We start from the raw sequence: 13432 nt of genomic DNA, 5'->3' as shown, positions 1-13432 counted from the left end.
CCCGGTCACTGCAGCTTACCCCTGCTAGGCCGTCCCCCCCAACAGTATCCAAAGCGGTATACTTATTGTTTAGGGGAATGACCACAGGGGATCCCTGCACTGCCTGCTTCCTCCCCTTCCCACCTCTAACTGTTACCCAGCTACCTCTGTTCTCTGGCGTAGCTATGTCCCTGTAGCTTCTATCTATCACCCTCTTAGCCTCTCGAATAATCCTCAGTTCATCCAACTGCAGTTCCAGTTCCCTAACTCGTTCTGTGAGGAGCAGGATCTGACTGCATTTTCTGCAGATGAAGTCGGCAGGAGTATCGGTGGTCACCCCTACCTCGAACATCTTGCAGGAGGAACATTCCACTGCCTGCGCTGCCATTACTCTACACCTCGTCTCCGAAACAAGAACACTGAGTAGCTTACCTGTGGACTTTAAAGTTAGGTTAGAGGAGGAGGATGGGAGGGAGGCCCTACTATGTAGGGCCTGGGGTCTAGAACACACCCACTCAAATATCAATCACTTACCTTCCCGACTAGCTCTGCGCTCCAACCTCACTTCCGCCCAGCTCGCGCCGCTCTCTGCTGTGAAAAAGCAGAGAGCGGCGCGAGAAAAAGTGCCTTGCTGAAGTCCATATACGCCACACCCACTGCTCGACCTTCGTCAATCTGTCTTGTCATCTCCTCAAAGAACTCAATAAGATTAGTTAGGCATGACCTGCCCGTCTCAAAGCCATGCTGACTGCCTTTAATCACACTAAGGATTTATGACTATTTGGAAAAACAATCTCTCAGAATTCTTTCCAAAACCTTGCTGACCACAGACGTAAGGCTGACTGGTCTTTAAATGCCAGGGATTTCCTTATTACCTTTCTTGAAAAGAGGAAAAACATTGCCTCCTTCCAATCCTCTGGTACGACTCCTGTGGAGAGTGAGGAAGCAAAGATCTTCGCCAGCGTCTTAGCAACCTACTTTCTCACTTCCTGGAGCAGCCTGGGATAATTCTGGTCTGGCCCTGGGGACTTATCAATCCTAATGTTTGCCAGAAGTTCCAGTACATCAACTTCATCAATCTTGATCTGTTCAAGTCTGTATCCCAGCTCTTCAAACTTCTAATTCACAACAAGGTCACTTTCCATAGTGAAAACTGAAGCAAAAAACTCATTTAGGGTTTCCCCTATCTGTTCAGACTCCACGCACAAGTTCCCTCTGCTATCCCTGATCAGCCCTATCTTCTCCCTGATCATTCTCTTATTCCTCACATATGAGTAAAATGCCTTTGGGCTCTCCCTAATCCTTTTTGCCAAGCCTTTTTTATCCCCCCTCCTGGCTCTCCTCAGTCCATTTCTGAGCTCCTTTCTAGCAAGCCTGTAATCCTCTAAAGCTGTGCTAGATCCTTGCTTCCTCCACCTTACGTCAGCTGCCTTCTTCCTTTTGACGAGAAGCTCCTCTGTTCTTGTCATCCAAAGCTTCTTAATCTTACCCCTTCTTTCTTGTCTCAGAGGGACGAAGTCATGCATCACTCGCAATAACTGCTCCTTAAACAGTCTCCACATGTCTGCTCTGCCCTTCCTGTGGAACAATTGCTCCCAGTCTGTGCTTCCCAACTCCTGTCTGATAGGGTCATAGTTTCCTTTTCCCCAATTAAATATCTTTCCCCAGTAACTGCACCTTTCCCTCTCCATGGCTATGGTAAATGTGAGGCACTTGTGGTCACTGTCACCAAAGCTTTCTCCCACTGCGAGATCTGACACCTATCCTGGCTTATTGCCAAGCACCAAATCCAAAATGATCTCTCTCTTTGTTGGTCTGCCTACATACTGAGTAAGGAAACCCTCTTGAACACACCTGACAAAAATGGCTCCATCCAAACGATCTGAACTAAGGAGGTTCCAGTCGATATTGGGAAAGTTGAAATCACTCATAACAACAACCCTGCTACATCTACATTTTTACAAAATCTCTTGCCCTATCAGTTCTTCAATCTGTCTATTGTTATTAGGGGGTCTGTAGAAAACCCTCAATGGCTGTTCCCTTGCTGTTCCTAACTTCTACCCATACTGACTCAGTAGACAAACCTTCGTCAACAACCTTTGTTTCTGTAGCTTAGAAAAGCTCTCTGATTAGCAATGCTACACCCCCTCCTCTTTTTAAATGTTCTAAACTCTGGAACACCTAGCAACCATTCCTGCCCCTGTGAAACCCACATCTCTGTTATGGCCACAACGTCATGGCCTCAAGTACTGATCCATGCTCTATGTTCATCGCTCTTATTTCTGACACTCCTTGCTTTAAAGCAGACACATTTTAACTAATCCCTTTGTTTCATCACGTGATAAACCTTCCTGATAGATTCACAGTATCCTGTCACGGCCCCATTTACAACTACCCCCCTCTCAGATGTGTAGCTCTAACTCCCACACCCTTGCCAAACTAGTTTAAACCCTCCCGAACCACACAAGTAAATCTCCTACCCAGGGCACTTGTGTCCTATACAGGTCCCACCTTCCCCAGAAGCCATTCCAATGATCTAAGTATCTGAAGCCCTCCCTCCTGCACCAGCCTTGCAGCCACGTGTTAGGCTGAATTCGCTAACTGTTCCTCACCTCATTGTCTCGTGGCACCGGTAGCAAACTTGAGATCACTACTCTACTCGTCCTGCTCTTCAGCTTCCAACCTAGCTCTTGTAATCACTTTTCAGATCCTCGATCCCTTTCCTGGTTATATCATTGGTGCCAATATGTATCACAGTATATTATATGAGTAATATAATTTCTGAACACTGATCACTTCCTGTGATGGCATTGTTTGCATATCACGCAATAACTCATTTACAGTTTAAACGCAAGAACTTTCCCAGACTGAACACCACCTTATCCTCATCTATCTGCCTATTGCTGCTTCTGGGGCTGCCGGGTCTGAACAGACCCATTATGGTCTGAGCCCCCAGGCCCAATCGACCTTAACAACATCATCACCCCCCTCCCACCCGAATCCCTGCAGCAAACTCCACGTGCGACCTGAGCTGATTCATGTGCCATTCACTTCATTCCCTGCCTCGCTGTCATTAAAGTCCTCACATTCAGTTTCTGACTTTATGTCTCCCCTTAAATTTCACACAATGCCAGAGTCTGAGTTGCGCATTGGCTGCAAGTGTGAAGGCTCCCAGTGTCTTGCTTCTCTTTCTCTGGACGGTCCCAACATCAGTGTTTGACCAGGTGGCTGCTTTTAGGTATTTGAAAGGAGAGAGGCATAAGCTGGTGAGAGGAGTGCAGTGCCATCTGCAGCTTCTAAAGCTTCAAGGCTGAAGGAATGATCTGGGTTCCTATGGAAAGCTAGCGCCAGTGCAGGGACAGAAAGGAATGCACGACCAGACAGGCTCCACCTGAACCCAGCTGGGAATAGAATGATCACAAGTCTTTAAACTAATGGATGGGGTAGCTGTTTATCAGTTGGACAAGGTTAAATAAGAGCTCAAGAAAACCAAGGGAATAACATCGAGTAATGTACACAACATGAGTGGAAGCTAAACAATTTAATTAAAGCAGGAGAGAGAAATAAGACAAATGCAAGTAGAACATTACAGTTGAATAACAAGTTTTAATATCTAACCCAAATGAGTATTCTTTATGGACAGAAATAGTAATGAAAGGGTTGCAGGCCCAAATTTAATTTGGAGAGTAAAACAGTCTGGAGTGGACACTGAATTAATCAGGTTATAATGTTTACAGGAAAGAAGAGAAGGTCGAGGGAGGGACACAGCCTTTAATGATAAAGGATGTTATCATGTCATTGATATGAGAGGCCAAAACACAGATCTGGAGACCACAATTGGGAAGGGAAAGATTTTCCACTTGGACTTCAAGAGTTAAATACCGAGGAGAGATTAAACAATCTCGTGTACTTAGAATTTAGAAGATTAAAGAGAGATTTGATCACATTTTTCATGATATTAAGGGGCAAAGACAATGTGCAGAGGGAAACAATTAGGATGGGGAATCTAGGACACAGAACATAATCTAAGAATCTGAGCCAGATCTTTCAGGAGCGAAATTAAGAAGCCCTTCTATGCACAAAGGGTGATAGATGTTTGGAACTACCTACACAGATGGCAATTGGTGTTTGATCAGTTAATCATTTTTAAACTGAGATTGAGAGAGTTTTATTATCATCTGTCCTGTGTAAATGTAGTTGAATATGAAGTACATGGACACATACATTGTAGGCACCTTGCATGAATACTGTGGGTGGTTTCAAGTGTGTTTGACCCCTCAGCTATAAGTCCTGTGGACAGCAGTGTGGAGGAGGTATTTGGTTGCTACTCCTTTTTCACTTTGCAAAGCAGAGTTTGGTTCCAAAATGTTCGCTTTCATAAAGTTACATTTACAAAAAAATGATTGGCACCCCATTCAATCCCTCCACCACCGAGACACGATGTGTACCATCTACAAGGTGTAATGTAGAGATTCATCAAGGCTCCTGAGTCAGTACTTCCAAAGACCTTTCAGACTTGAAGGTGGTTGTGAATACTGATGTTGCATAAGATCATAGTAATAGGTACAGGAGTAGATCATTCAACACCTTGAGCTTGCTCCACCGTTCAATATGATCATGACTGATCCAACATTCCTCATGTTCACTTTCCTGCTCTCTCCCTATTACCTTTGATTCCCTACTGATCAGCAATCTATTTCAGTCTTAAATATACACAAGGACTCAGGCCCCAGAGCTTTCTGTGGCAAGGAGTTCTAAAGACTCAACCCTCTGAGAGAAGAAATTCCTCCTTAAATTGGTGCCCCTTTATTCTGAGACTATGCCTTCTGGTCCTAGATTCTGTCAGGAGGGGAAACATTCTCTCAGCATTTACCCTGTCAACCCCCTTAAGAATCTCAATTGTTTCAATGAGATCGCGTCTCATTCTTCTAAACTCCAGTCAGCAGAGTTCCAACCTGTTTAAGCTTTGCTCATAACTTGCTCTATATTTGAGATCATCCAAGTAAACCTTTCAACTGCCTCCAATAAAATATTTTTCCTTAAGTAAGTGGATTCAAACAGCTCACAATACTCCAGAAGTGGTCGCATCAGCACCTTGTATGTTTTTTTTACATTCCACCTTTAAAATGTTGTCCTTTTTTCCATTAGCCTTCCTGATTACCTGCTGCACGTGTGCTAGCATTTTGTGTTTTGTGCACAAGTATCCCCAAGTCCTTTTGAGTTGTAGCTTTCTTCCATTTAAATAATGCTCTGTTCTGATGTTCTTCTTTCCAAAATGAACAACTTCACATTTTCCGACATTACTCAATTTACCAACTTTTTGCCCACTTACTTAACCCTAACTAATCTCTCTGTAAACTATTTGTATCCCTCTCACAACTTGCCTTTCCAACTATTTTGTGTTATCTGCAAATTTGGTTGTAGTACATTCATTTCCTACCTCCAAGTCATTAATATATATTGTAAACAGTTGCAGTCCCAGCACTGATCCTAGTGGAACCCCACTGGTTACATGTTACTATCTTAAAAAAAAAACCCTTATTCCCACTTGCTGTCTCCTGACCATTAGCCAATTCTCAATCACACCAATCAACACTGTGGCATCATATCTTATGTCTTAACCCTTTGTGAGGTATCATGTCGAATGCTTTCTGGAATTCAAAATATGACACATTTACTAGTTCCCCTCTATTCACTTTGGTTGCGACTTCCTCAAAGAACTCCCAAAAATTAGTTAGACATGATTTCCCTTTCTGGAGCCATGTTAACTCTACCTGATTAGATTATGATTTTCCAAATGTGTTGCTATCACTTAACAAGTGATTCCAACACCCTTCTGACAATAGATGTTAAGCTAATCAGTTATAGTCAACAGTTCTTTTGCCTCCCTTCCTTTTTAAATAGGTGTGTCATGTTGGCAGTTCTCCAATCTTCTTGGATCTCTTTGGTCTCCTTGCCCTTGCAGCTAAAGGGATCAAGGGATACGAGGAAAGGGTAGGAATGGAATACTGAGATTGCATGATCTGCCATGATCGTATTGAATGGTGGTGCAGCCTCGAAGGGTTGAATGGACTAATAATATAGCTATTTTTTGTGTTTCTTCAGAATCCAAGGATATTTGAAAAATTATAATCAATGCAACAACTATCTCTGTAGCTACTTGTTTCTGTCAGGATCCTAGAATCAAGCCATCCATTCCAGGGGACTTATCTACCTTTAGCCCCATTGGCTTGTCTAATACCATTTCTCCAGTGATGGTGATAGTACTTAATTCCTCCACCGAATTCTTTAATATGAATGGAATTCTCAAAGTATCTTCCACCCCAGCATCTGATGCACAATATCTATTTCATTGTTTTTCCATTTCCTTGTTCCTATAACTATCTCCCCAGATTCTTTATCTCAGCAGCCTATATTCATTTTGACCTCCCTCTTCCCTTTTATAAATTTAAATAAACTCTTTTTGTCAGTTTTTTTTATTTCTCGTTAGTTTGCCCTCGCAGTTTATGTTCTCTCTCTCTTTATTATCTTTTTAGTCCCCTTTTGCTGAATCTATCCCAGTCTTCGGGGCTATAACTGACTTTTGCCTCCTTTTATATGAATTTTCTTTCAGCTTAATCCTTTCCTTCACTTCCTTGGTTAGCCATCCTTGGTGTATCCTCTCTTAGAATCTTTCATCCTTACTGGGATATATTTTTGCTGAGAGTCATGAATTACCTCTGGTTTGTTATTGTTGTTAACCTCTCCGCCCAGTTCATTTTAACTAACTCTGCCCTCATTTCATTGTTTAAAATCACACAGCACCAGGTTATGGTCCAATAGGTTTATTCAGAAGCACTAACTTTCAGAGCACCTTCATTTCATTGTAATTTGTTTTATTTAAGTTAAATGCAGTTGTTTCCAACCTAAGTTCTAACTCTCAAACGAATATTAAATTCTCTCATGCTATGATCAGAATTTCCTAGGGGATATTTGACTCTAAGGTCATTTATTAAACTTTCCTCAAGATAACCTGCACCCTGGTTGGCTCCATGACATATTGATCTAGGAAAAATAAATGCTCAGCGCAACATTGTGAGCCGAAGGGCTTGTACTGTGCTCTACTGGTCTATGTTCTATGAAACTATCCCTGATGCACTCCATTAATTTGTTGTTGTAGCTACCCTTTATAGTTTTATTAATCCCATCAAGATAAAGATTAAAGTTACCCATAATTATTGCTCGAGTCTTTATATGTGCTCCTATGTTTGTTGATTTATAGCTTTTCCTGCAATGCAGCTACTGTTGTAGGGATCCTATCAATGTCTTCATTCCCTTGCTTTTTTTTTACCTCCATCCAAATGGACTCTACATCATTCAAGCCTAGATTTTCTCTCACAACTGTCCTCATTTCCTCTCCTGTTAACAGTGCTACCTTTTATTTCCCACCTGTTTTTCCGAAAGGTCAAATATTCCTGCATGTTAGTTTTATAGAATGTTAGTAACCCAGTTTTGATTTCCTTGTGATCATTTCTCAGTTGTTGGAGGGAATCCTGAGGGACAGGATCTACATGTAGATGCAAGGATTGATTAGGGATAGTCAGCACGACTATATGCGTGGGAAATCATGCCTCACAAACTTGATTGAGTTTTTTGAAGAAGTAACAAAGAGGATTGATGAGGGCTGAGCGGTGGATGTGATCTATATGGACTTCAGTAAGGCGTTCAACAAGGTTCTCCAAGGGAGACTGGTTAACAAGGTTAGATCTCATGGAATACAGGGAGAACTAGCCATTTGGATACGGAACTGGCTCAAAGGTAGAAGACAGAGGGTAGTGGTGGAGGGGGGTTGCATTTCAGACTGGAGGCCTGTGACCAATGGAATGCGACAAGGACTCGTGCTGGGTCCACTACTTTTCGTCATTTATATAAATGATTTGGATGTGAACATAGGAGGTATAGTTAGTAAGTTTGCAGATGACACCAAAATTGGAGGTGTAGTGGACAGCAAAGAAAGTTACCTCCGAGTATAATGGGATCTTGATCAGATGGGCCAATGGGCTAAGCATGTTTAAATTTAGATAAATGTGAGGTGCTGCATTTTGGAAAAGCAAATCTTAGTAGGACTTATACACTTAATGGTAAGGTCATAGGGAGTGTTGCCAAACAAAGAGACCTTTGGAGTGCAGGTTCATAGCTCCTTGAAAGTGGAGTCGCAGGTAGATAGGATAGTGAAGAAGGCATTTGGTATGCTTTCCTTTATTGGTCAGAGTACAGAGAACAGGATTTGGGAGGTTATGTTGCAGCTATGAGGCAACTTTTGGAATATTGCGTGCAATTCTCCTTCCTATTGGAAGGATGTTATGAAACTTGAAAGGGTTCAGAAAAGATTTACAAGGATGTTGCTAGGGTTGGAGGATTTGAGCTATAGGGAGATGTTGAATAGGCTGGGACTGTTTTCCTTGTAGCATCAGAGGCTGAGGGGTGACCTTAAAGAGGTTTATAAAATCATGAAGGGCATGAATAGGATAAATAGAGAAAGTCTTTTCCCTGGGGTAGGGGTGTCCAGAACATAGGTTTAGGGTGAGAGGGGGAAGATTTAAAAGGGACATATGGGGCAACATTTTCACACAGAGGGTGGTACCTGGATGGAATGAGTTTCCAGAGGAAGTGGTGGAGGCTGGTAAAATTGCAGCATTTAAAAGGCGTCTGGATGGGTATATGAATAGCAAGGGTTTAGAGAGATTTGGGCCAAGTGCTGGGAAATGGGACTAGATTGGGTATGAGTATTTGGTCAGCATGGACGAGTGGGCCAAAGGGTCTGTTTCTGTGCTGTACATCTCTATGATTCTGTGATGTCTTCATAATGACAATGAGATCCTATCCATTTCTCTCGATTTTCGCGGTTAATTTATCCCCCTTATTCTGAATGCTCCCTGTGTTAAGATACAAAGTATTTAAATTTATTTGATTATCAAATTTCCCTACACTTCTATGAATACTTGATGTGAATACTGTTCACACATGTTCTATTCTTTCCTTTTATTTTCTGGCAACAATAAGCCCTGTCACTAACCTTCTCCTTTTAACTTTGATTTTCTAATTTTTCATGAAACTGAACAATTATTTAGTGTTCTCATGTTAGAGGCACATATTGGAGTATTACCACTTTTAGAGTGATCTGTTTTTAAGAACTTTAACAGGCAGAAGAGCCAAGTACCTGGATGTCATCACATGTCCAGGAGCCATGTCACTGTAGAACATAGAACATTACAGCACCCTTTGGCCCTTGATGTTGCGATGACCTATGAAACCAGTCTGAAGCCTGTCCAACTTGCACTATTCCATTTTCATCCATATGTTTATCCAATGACCATTGAAATGCCCTTAAAGTCGGCAACTCTACTACTGCACATTGTTGCACCCCAGAAAAAGGATGTGTCCTGAGCAGGCTTATCCAATGGGGGTGGGTGGAGATCCTACTTCAATTTGTCTGTCACTCATTAGGCTAGTGAGTAATTTCAAAAAAGATTTGATTTGGCACGATAGTAAATAGAAATTTCATTTAAAAACAATTGTTGAGCAATAAATTAATAATTCAACCGAGTAGTTAACAAATGGGTCCATTAAAAAGTACAGTGTAGCAGAGCACAAAGAACAAAGAAAATTTACAGCCCAGGACCAGGCCCTTTGACCCTCCAAGCTTGAGCCGATCCAAATCTACTGTCTAAACCTGTTGGTCAATTCCTAAGCATCTGTATCCCTCTGCTCCCCACCTACTCATGCATCAGTCCAGCCGCATCTTAAATGAATCTACCATGCCTGCCTCTACCACCTCTGCTGGCAACGCGTTCCAAACGCCCTCTGTGTGAAGTACTTGCTGCGTGTATCCCCCTTAAACTTCAATCAGGTCCCCCCCTCAATCTCATTTTCTCTAATGAAAATAAACCTAACCTATCTAATTTCTTCATAGCCAGCACCTTCCATACCAGGCAACATCCTCATAAACCTTCTCTGCACCCTCTCCAAAGCGTCCACATCCTTTTGATAATGTGGCAATCAGAACTGTACACAGTATTCTAAATGCGGCCGAACATGACTTGCCAGCTTTTATACTCAACACCCCGTCCAATGAAGACAAGCATACTATATGCCGCCTTGACCACTCTATCCTCCTGTGCAGCAACCTTCAGGGTACAATGGACCTGCACTCCCAGATCTCTTTGCCCATCAACTTTTCTCAAGGCTCTTCCGTTCATTGTATAATTCGCTCTTGAATTAGTCTTGCCTAAATGCATCACCTCACATTTGTCTGGATTGAAAACCATCTGCCACTTTTCCGCCCAACTCTCCAGTCTATCTATATCCTCCTCTATTCTCTGACAGTCCCTTATGCTTTATGCTACTCCACCAATCTTCGTATCATTTGCAAACTTGCTGATCATACCAATAGGGCCCTCTTCCAGATCATTTATGTATATTACAAACAACAGTGCCCCAATACTGACCCCTGTGGAACATCACTGGTCACCTTTCTCCATTTCGAGAAACTTCCTTCAACTACTGCTCTCTGTCTCCTGTTGCTCAACCATTTCTTTATCCACCTAGCTAGAACACCCTGCCCACCATGTGACTTCACTTTCTCCATTAGTCTACCTTGGGGAACCTTATCAAATGCCTTACATCCATGTATTTGACATCAACAGCCCTACTTTCATCTATCAACTTGGTCACTTCCTCGAAGAACTCTGTTAAGTTGGTAAGGCACGATCTCCCCCGCACGCAACCATGTTGCCTATCACTGATAAACCCATTCTTTTCTAAATATAAATAGATCCTATCCCTTAGTACCTTCTCCAGCAACTTTCCCACCACTGGCGTCAGGCTCACTGGTCTGTAGTTACCTGGAATATCCCTACTACCCTTCTTGTACAGGGGGACAACATGAGCAACCCTCCAGTCCTCTGGCACCTCACCTGTATTTGAGGATGCCACAAAGATATCTGTCAGGGCCCCAGCTATTTTCTCTCTTGCCTCCCTCAGCAACCTGAGATAGATCCCATCTGGTCCTGGGAATTTATCCACCTTAATAACCTCTAGCTTACCCAACACACCTTCCCTACTTATGTCAACGTGATCCAGACTAATCAAACTTCTATCTCTAATCTCAAGATTCATTATGTTCCTGTCCTCAGTGAACACTGATGCAAAGTAATCATTCGGAATCTCACCCATTCTCTCAGGTTCGACACACAGCCTTCCTTCATTATCCTTTAGTGAACCAATCCTTTCTCTAATTACCCGCTTGCTTCTTACATAAGAATAAGATGTTTTGTGATTCTCCTTAATTCTGCTCGCTAAAGCTATTTCATGACCCCTTTTTGTCCGCTTGATTCATCATTTAAGACTTGTTCTACTCTTCTGATATTCCTCCAGGGCCCGTTCTGTTCTTAGCTGCCTAGACCTTATGTACGCTTCCCTTTACCTCTTGGCTATTCAAACTTTTTTCTTGTCTTTTTGACTAAGAAGCAGAGTTAGAGAGCGAGCCAGATGGGGCCCAAATCCTAATTTCCACAAAAAGGAGAGGATTTGAAGACTGAACTAAAGAGTCGGGTGTACCAGTTTACCTCTGGTAGTGAGCATCGAGTGAATTTATGGGGAAGTGGAAAACAGATCAAATTCTACCTCTTCCAGCTGCATGGTAAATAGGTTCTTGGGCAGAGAAGAGGAGAAGATGAAGGCTGTTCGTGTTTACCCAGTTTCATGTTTCACTCCCTCTCTCCCTGCCTGCAACCCTGCATCATAAGGTCGGAAGATGACTGCACAACTTTTGGCACTTTTCGCAATCACTCAGATGCTGAAACAGCATTGCCCAAATGCAGCAAGGCCTGGGCAATATTTAGGATGGGCTGACAAGTAAAAAGTAACATTTGTGCAATACGAGTGCCAGGCAATGACCAATTCCATTGAGATAATTTATCCATCTCCCCTTGGCATTACCATTACTGCATCCTCCACTATCAACATCCTGGGGGTTAGCATTGACTGAATTGCAGGCTAGCTTTAAATGTTGCTCGTCTCACTCAAACTTACTAGCAGGTTTTGTTTTGGTTCTCATACAACTAGTCTGTAAATTAACAGAGTAACGTTTGTGTGCTAGCTGCCAGGTAGAATAGGTGTGATTGATGGTATATCGTAATTCCTGGCCTCTTTTTCCAATCTTCTCCCAAAGAGGTTGAAACATTCAGAAAACATGATACTGAACTGATGTCATCTCCTTCTGCTATAGGAGGCCACCGAAATCTCCTCTCTAAAACCCCAGCTTGACGAGTTAGGGGTCCCTCTGTATGGAGTCGTCAAAGAAGATATCAATAATGAATTAAAGAACTTCCAACCCTTTTTCAAAGGCGAGATATTTCTAGATGAAGAGGTAGGGGTCAAGTCATGGCCTGTGAAACCGCAAGTGATGGGATGTACATATTGAGTGTGTGTGTGAGTGTGTGTGTGTGAGGATGTGTGTGTTCATGGCATATTGTTTACATGAAGGTGTTCATCTGGTTTGTTTGTGTATCAGTGATATTGGGCCAACAATAGATTGTGTTCTATGAAATGAATGGGAGTGGATGTTTTGCAGAGTTCATTTGTTGCCAGTATCAGTTTGCCATCCAGTTAATGCCTGGCTGTATGAATTGTTCCATCTTTAGAAACGCTTTTATGGGCCAAACAAACGCAGCATGGGACTCCTTGGCCTTTTACGTCTGGGTGTTTGGAGGAATTTTTTGCGAGCCTGGCGAAAGGGATTCGGTGGAAATACAGATGGAGAAGGATTCATCCTTGGAGGAGTATTTGTTTTAGGAGCTGGAGATCAGGTCAGGAAATGCAATGCCTCCTTCTCAAGCTTCACAAACAGGACTGTTATGGTAGATCCACTGAACCAGTTTCTTCCTATCTCACCTCTATTTCTTTCTCACCCCATGTTCTTAAGTCTGTGTCATTTCCAACAATTTCCCGCCTCTAACTATAGAAAAGTTACAAACTGAAAGAGACCATTCATTCTTTCATGCTTATGCTGGCAATGACCATGGATGTTTAATCCCACAATACCTCCATTTCCCCTCAGGAGCTTACTTTCATTGAATGCATAGTCCATCCTAAGCCCAGTGCATCCACAGTTACCTTCAATATACTTTCTCAAAACTCCTCTTCTATTTTCCCAGTTACTCGAGTCCCTGTTACATTTGTTTGGATGGTGCAGCCTTCTTTATTTGCATTTTCAAAAGACTGCTGCAAAAAATACGGAGGTATGGCATTGAGGGTGAGTTGGAGGTTTGGATTAGGAGTTGGCTGGCTGGAAGAAGACAGAGGGTAGTAGTTGATGGCAAAGGTTCATCTTGGGCGTGCCGTCACTAGCGGTGTTCCGCAAGGATCTGTTTTGGGACCATTGCTGTTTGTTATTTTTATAAATGACCTCGAG

The 13432-nt window shown here is 42.5% G+C and overlaps 1 protein-coding gene across 1 annotated transcript in view; it reads left to right on the top strand.

The window, feature by feature from the left end:
* Positions 1 to 13432, top strand: part of selenou1a (selenoprotein U 1a) — a 33379-nt gene that overhangs the window by 15673 nt on the left and 4274 nt on the right. The window contains exons 4-5 of the mRNA XM_043712238.1: positions 12248 to 12388; positions 12663 to 12827. Coding sequence (XP_043568173.1) covers positions 12248 to 12388; positions 12663 to 12827 — 306 coding nt within the window. The remainder of the gene's footprint in view (positions 1 to 12247; positions 12389 to 12662; positions 12828 to 13432) is intronic.

The sequence above is a fragment of the Chiloscyllium plagiosum genome, chromosome 22, assembly GCF_004010195.1.
Source record: "Chiloscyllium plagiosum isolate BGI_BamShark_2017 chromosome 22, ASM401019v2, whole genome shotgun sequence".
In the NCBI taxonomy this organism is placed as follows: Eukaryota; Metazoa; Chordata; class Chondrichthyes; order Orectolobiformes; family Hemiscylliidae; genus Chiloscyllium; species Chiloscyllium plagiosum.
The sequence above is the reverse complement of the archived record's forward strand: the minus strand, read 5'-3'. Positions and strand labels throughout refer to the sequence as shown.